The sequence below is a fragment of the Octopus bimaculoides genome, chromosome 1 (genome assembly GCF_001194135.2).
Source record: "Octopus bimaculoides isolate UCB-OBI-ISO-001 chromosome 1, ASM119413v2, whole genome shotgun sequence".
Lineage (NCBI taxonomy): Eukaryota > Metazoa > Mollusca > Cephalopoda > Octopoda > Octopodidae > Octopus > Octopus bimaculoides.
In genome coordinates this window covers 13,907,334-13,914,725 of record NC_068981.1, presented here as the reverse complement: position 1 = coordinate 13,914,725, position 7,392 = coordinate 13,907,334, and the positions used below count along the sequence as shown (strand labels likewise).

The window sequence follows — 7,392 nt, the reverse complement described above, 5'->3', positions numbered from 1 at the left end:
AGAAGAAGAAGAAGAAGAAGAAGAAGAAGAAGAAGAAGAAGAAGAAGAAGAAGAGAACGAATAATAAAAGAATGAGGGATGGTATGATAGTAGTAGGATGTTCAATGGTCAAGTGACCTAAAAGTGGCTCGTTGTGGATTATAGCAGTGATTGGGACTGTTTTTAGTGAATCTTTGGGTATTTCTTTTGATTGTATCATTTATATATATATATATATATGGCCACACGCACATGGACATAGATAAACACACACGCACACACAATCGTACACACATAGATGTGTATGTGTGTGTGTTTCTTCACTGCTTTAAAAGATAATACTTCATTCAAGTTTGGGTACAAGGCCAACAATTTGAAACCAAGAGAAAACGGACTGCATCGACTCCAGTACTTGAATGGTGTTTTATTTAATTGGCTCTATAGGGATGGTTAATGATAAAGTTGACCCCTCGCAAGATTTGAAATCACAATTTAAAGAGGCAGAAGAAATGCTACTAAAGATTTAGTTCGACGCACGAACAGATCTGCCACCTTCGCGCCTTAAATAACTGCAACAACAACAACAAAAATAATAGTAATAATAATACCCCAGTGTCACTTTGATGGTATACACTGCTCTCTCACTCAATAATAATAATAATAATAATAATAATAATAATAATAATAATAATAGGAGAAATTATGGTTGTAGCTGTGATATGTTTGCGATATTTTTCGCATGGCAAGAAAAGCTAATATAGTCGTTGAGATAGAAGAGATTGTTTTGGATTGTCCGACCGCTTTGACAAGTGACGCACTTCTGCTCGCCAGGAAGATGTCTCCATTGAATGTGTCTGAAGCATCATCAATATGAACATGGAAAAATGATAGGATTTATGTGGCATATCACAACACCGATGTCTAACTTAAACGAAAGATGAAAGTAAATATATAATAAAGACGCATTCTCTGACGATATATTTTAATTTTAGCGGATATTCACTGGCATCGATCATATTCGGAAATCGATTAGGAAGCAATATAGTTGTCGCTGATTTAGATTTTTTTCTTCTCTTATATAGCTTGTCATTTTGGACATGTTTTCATGTAATAGAATAACTGGGTCTAAGTATATGAATTGCATTGGCTGACTTAATAACAAGCTTTCATGCAGAAGTAGGCGGACGGCTGGTTTTCCTATTGAGCCATTGAAGAAGAGGTCCTTTACAACGCTATTGCATAAACATTAATCTTGACCTTTTACACAGAATTATGTTATTAAAGATAATTTTACTGCAAGTAAAATTAAGCAGCGCAAAAGATGAAGACGTATATATAGAAGAAAAATCAACCTACTGCAAACCTGTCCAATAACAACTCCTGCTTGTTATAGGAAATTTCGTACAGCAGCATGGATCTCAGTTCAGTTGCTTCATTGAATCGTTCTCAGTCTCTTTTCAAATTTATTATTCAACGATTAGGAGATGAATTTCTTTTGTGCAAATGATCTGAGAGTAAAATAGATGAATGTGCTAAATCCAATTATGTATAGTCCTCTATCATACTTGCTTATAAATTGTGTTAGTAAAGGTTCCACTTCAAACAGGGAGATGTATCGAATGTGGTGTTGTACATGACGCTTGGTGGATTTTCTTGTGGAATTTTCTCATTAATGTATTCTCTCGATTAGGTAATTTAGGCGCCATGATATAGCATTAGCAAAGTGGACCGAATTGTTTAATATAGCAAGAATTTGGATGGATGAAAATACTTTCTTACTATCTAATACAACGGGACGTAATCTTAGAATCTTACTGAAGAATGATGTAAAATTGATAACATGAGAACCCACTTAGTAGCAAGATTCACTTTACATGTGTAGTCCTTTTAAATAATGTAAACAAGAAAGACTGACGACTCTTCTATTACTGAGTTAGCCATTTTCTCCATTCGATATGATTCCGGTTGCTGCAAATGTGTAGAGGCGAGTGAATTTTACTGAAGAGAAAACCAAACCTTCAAGCTTTCCTTGAAAATTTTAGGAATGTATGATTATGCACAGTCACAATGACGTTGCACTATTTTATCACTCGGAAACAAAAACTGACGAACAAACCTGGGCCTTATTATTCGACCTCCAAATTAGTAAAACCCTTCTGAAATCATAATAGAGCCTCAAAGAAAAAACATATCCATTAAATAATAACATGCACTTCGAATTTCTCGGAGAAAATGTATTAAAGCCTTGGTAGAAATGCTTTGTGCATGTGTCTGCCGGAAGACTTTCTGTATTTTCTGGTTATGAGGGAAGGAAAGAATAAAGCCAACAACATTTCAGCCATCACGAGTTGGGTGCAATGTGTGTGTGTGGGGGGGGGAGGGGGTGCTTGCTTGTAAATGCACGTGTTCACTCGCTTTTATTATTTATAAACTTGTATTCTAATCAAGAATAAACTATAATATATCACTTGTAATTTAGGAAATTTAATCTGGTATGGTCTTCTTTCTAGTTTCAAACCTCCTTCACTGTCGAGGTACATCTCTCATTTCGTAAAGTGTACTGAGGTTTATGAGGTCCATAATCGTCGCTGAATCAGTGCTTCCAGAGGTGTGCTTTGAAGTGTACTACATTCTATGTAGCAGTGATGATAATCCTCATCCTCTTCCTCCTCCTCCTCCTCCTCCTCCTCCTCCACCTCTTCTCTCTCTCTCTATTTACTCGTAGCATTCTGCACTAGGTTTGGAATAGAATTTGCGTAATGGAAGCATAATATTTTCCAGTGTTCAACTATTCAGGTGATTTTTCCTGATCCATCACCTCAGTCTTATGTCGAATCGATCAGAAGGCTCCCCATTTACAGCTGAGTGGACTGAACCAGCTTGAAATCAAGTGTCTCAATCGAGAACACAACACATAGCTGGTCTGGGAATGGAAACCGTGATCTCACTATCACGATTGCATCATTCAATCCACAAGGCCAAACTCCTTCACGTGCTAGTTAGCCCATAGCTGGGAAATTAAGACGTGATACTACTTCGGATCAGAGTTTTCCCGGAAACAATACTGGCTAAGAATCGGGTCGACACCCATCAATCCACTTGAAGGCCCGTTCCAAGGACCCAGGACCGGATTCAGTTTCAAGTCATACCCATACAGAATATACATATCTTTAAATACATGTAACATTCATTAGAATATTATACACTCATGGATTATCTCTGAAAATAATACTAAGTATTTGTTGGATTATGTTGATTCAGCATTGTATACTTGGCATTCTGTAGTATGCCTAACATAATTTTTTTTGTTTTGGAGAGACTTTGTAATGTTGAAGTCTTCGAAAATGTATACAATGGCTTTCTTATTAAAGTATATATTTTGTTTTTTAGGTATCGTAAACATTTAACAAGCTGGTTTTTACCTGGCTGTTTATATGTAAATTATATTCTAAACGTAGTTGACAGAAGGAATTCAATTATTAGTTAAATATTCTTCATTTTCAAGTGGAATATCATTTGAATAATCACTTCATCATGTTAAGACAAAGATTTTCTGGTACAAAATAAACGGTAATTGGAAGATTTTAGTTTTCTTCTATTAACTTTCACGTTCTGTTTCGCATTTCGTGAGTAGATTTTCCAATATGCCAGCTATATCTATGAACCTTTTCTTGACACATTATATATTCATCGTAGTGTAATAAATATTAGACGAGAAGAGCGTTAATTATAGTTGAGTAGCAACTTTCTACGTTAATCACTATCTAAAATCCATTAAGCCGACTTAATTTACGCTTGTCTTTTAGTATTTTCCATTAGATTCTGCTTCCAATTAAATTTGAATGTACCGATTTTAAAATAACACCTAATTAAACGTTCTGCTGAAATATTTTCAGAACGAGATAACAAAAATCAGTAACATTAGTGAACTAATATAGTTGTAAGTATTGTATTGATTAGTAGGAAAATCACTACTACGTAGCAACAGACAAAATATGTCTAATGACTGGCTAAGTATACCATTGATTTAAGGAACACTTTAGATTGTAGCACTAAATATCCATTGATCATAAAATTGTTTTGTAATTTCCTCATTTTAGCAACTTAAATGTTTTAATTAAAATACTTCTCAATTATCTAAGTCATGAGATAAATTATTTATTTCTATGATACAGAGTTAAATCAAAAATACTGCAATAAACTTAAATCATTCCATGATCTATACAATATATAAGAATATGTGTGTCTGTGTGAGTGTTTTACATATGTTTGACTACCTCATATTAAAGTTAAATTTTCACTCCCATAGAAGGCTCACTATACTCTGATGTTCCGAATTGTGTGAAAAGAAATTCAGATATTAACAAAAATAATTTCAAGAGTAGAGTATTTACGTAGCCATTGATCAAATGAGATTACGTGGTGATTCTGTATCATCAATTATATAGCATATGTGGGACACCGTGTTCACTACTACTAAATCCAGTCTGTTATGCTCTAGCACTTAAACTCCGCCACTCTCTGTGGTTTGTACACATACAGCGTATTCCTTCTCTTCAGACCCCACTTTCCGCAGAGTTTTCAATTTAGCACATTCGCTAGTTCATCATGTCACCACAAGTTGTAAGGGTTTGCAGCAAGTCTAAGGCATTCGTTCACGATATGGGCAATTCTTTCTTCCACTAGGTTATAGATGCAGCACAACGCAGACACCTGCTCATTCCTAAGGCTGACCCTCCACTTTCTGGTCAAAGCTTGGTTTCGTGCTGCCTGTACGGTGTTCTCAGTCTTTCTTTCTTATTATTATTCCTTCATAAAACAGTGTAGGTAAAATGCACCGGAGTCTTTAGTCATCTATCAAGTCACCACAAGGACCTCAGACAGATAATACTTTCCTTAAGATGCGTACTGTGACCAATAATGCCGCTTTTTGCAAGACATCAATCTTGCATGAGATTTTCAGTTGTTAAGAAGACCTGAAGTTTCAATGGGATTGAGCCCAACGCTCCGATCACCACTGCTATCACTTTTACACTACCCTCTCACATTCCACACAGTCTTGCCATTTCCACTTTCAATTCGGAGTACTTGGTGATCTTTTTCAACGTCTTTACTCACAACATTCATGTCATTTGGTATGGCTACATCAATGATCTGACAGTATTTTTCTCCTTTATTCAATACGACAATATGCGGCCGATGGTGTTCGATTGCACAATCAGTCTGAAACACATAGTCCCAGAGTATGTACATACATGTGTGCGAGTATATACAAATATATAGAGATGAAATCTCAAAGACAAATCTCATGGGAACCCCACGAACGATCATGAAATCATGATGCAACACACAAAGGAATAAATTAACGGCGAGAATGAAGCTATAGCCGATCAGGGTGAAGGTTTCCCGCCTGGCACGTCCGATACCTCCTGCATCATTGGAAGAAATCTGGCCTCGGACGGTCGTTATGCCACAACAGATCACGTACACGGTGTGCACAAAAAAAGACAGAAGTGGACGAAGGAATAGTACGATACACTTTTGGTGATTTCTAGTGGGAAAGCTTTGACCATGTGCTACAATTGAAAATCCTTCAGTTTCTACTTCAACCATTGTCGAGATTTTGCTTTGTCTATTTCTTTTCCATTTAGCTTAACTCAGTATTTGACATCGTTCTATCATATGTTCCTGTTCTAGTTTTAGTTTGGATTTCAGATGTTTACAGCTTTTGTTGTTTCTTCTCTTTCTTCATAGTCGTTAGGTACTATGACATTATTTTTTGTATTGGTCAGCTTCCTTAAAGACAGAAAACATACTTTTTTTTGTTCGTGCTTTGTGGTTATTTCTATTAGTTTTCCTTGCTTCTGAAATAGGTATGTCTGTAGTCCTATGGTGGTAATTTTGTAATAGTTGTCTAGCTGTATAAGGCCTCTGTCACATTCAATACGTTGTATATATAGCTTTTCTATGTCAGATATTGCGTGGTGCATCCTAAATCCTGTCATATGTTTTCTTGTTATCATTTCTCTTTATCCCAGGTTTTGTTGGAGCTCTTGGAGGCTTACATGCGTAGGAGGTTTCTTACCTGCTGCCTACGGTACCATGTCATCCATTCCTTTCAGATATCTAATACATACCTGATTATTCTGGCCGTGCCAAGGAGGCAAACCTTTTCTAACAGTTCTACTGGACACTCTATTCTAGTTTCCTTTATATTCCCTCGATGCCTTCTGACTCTGTTCTCAAGGACCCGAAAATAATTGGCACTATCTTCACTTCTTCATTTTCCATAGCCGGGCTATTTCGTATTTAAGAGGGTCGTATTTATTTATCTTTTCACCTTTCTTCTTGATTATTTGTGGGTCAAAGAGGCAGACAACAACTATGTAGCATATGTGGTGCATCTTGTCCACCACCTCTAGGTCAGGTCTGTTATGCTCTAGTAAATGATCTATTTTCTTTGGGAAATCTCTGAGGATTTCGCTAGTCTCCGACTCTGCCACACTCTCTGCAGTTTGTGCCCATAACACGACTTGCCTTACTCTAGCCCACATTATTAACTTTTTGAATAGTTTCCAAAGTAGCAGTTTCTTCTACTTATTCTTCTTCTTCTCATTATTATTATTATTATTATTATTATTATTATTATTATTATTATTATTATTATTATTATTATTATTTCAGGGATTCATTAATCTTCCACTTGAGAGGCTGAAATACGGCGGTGTAAACTTAACAGGTTTTCAACTACTTGACCCAGATAATCCACAATTACAACATTTTCTACGAATCTCTGAGGAAGTGGACCGGGTAAGGTGCCCGGTGGCAGAGGGAAATTGGACTACGGTATGTAAAATGTTTTTTTTTGTTTATTTACATTTATCTTATACTCATTTTTTTCCTTCTAAACCTCCTCATATACACTCAGACACATATTGGTTTATACGTACATATATAATTATTCATGCAGTTTAAGATATACGCTCGAATCAGCGCACGTGAATACACGTTGGAATAACATCTAGAACTGTGAACATGTATGAAGAATACAGATCAAATTATTTGAGATAATTATAAAAACAATCAAAGACTATTGAAAAGGTTGTTAGACACAACGAACATTTTAGAAAACCTAAGTAAATGCGTGGAAATCTAAACTGTGAGTGTGTTAAATAATAAGGCACTAAAAGAGAATGACTCTTCCTAGACAAAATAAGGTATGCTTCAACACACGAATTCACATAAAGAATCTTGCAAACCAAATACAAAAACGAATTATAAACATATTAAGAATTGGATATCAAAATAACAAAAGAATAAGAAAACACTTTGTTTGTGTGTGTGTGTGTGTGTGTGTGTGTGTGTGTTTGAAAAGGTGTTAAGAATTCATAAAATCAATGATTATACGTAAAA

The 7,392-nt window shown here is 35.7% G+C and overlaps 1 protein-coding gene across 1 annotated transcript in view; it reads left to right on the top strand.

The window, feature by feature from the left end:
- The window catches only part of LOC106869364 (glutamate receptor), a 695,940-nt gene that overhangs the window by 579,587 nt on the left and 108,961 nt on the right, over nucleotides 1–7,392 (top strand). The window contains exon 6 of the mRNA XM_014915088.2: nucleotides 6,664–6,825. Coding sequence (XP_014770574.1) covers nucleotides 6,664–6,825 — 162 coding nt within the window. The remainder of the gene's footprint in view (nucleotides 1–6,663; nucleotides 6,826–7,392) is intronic.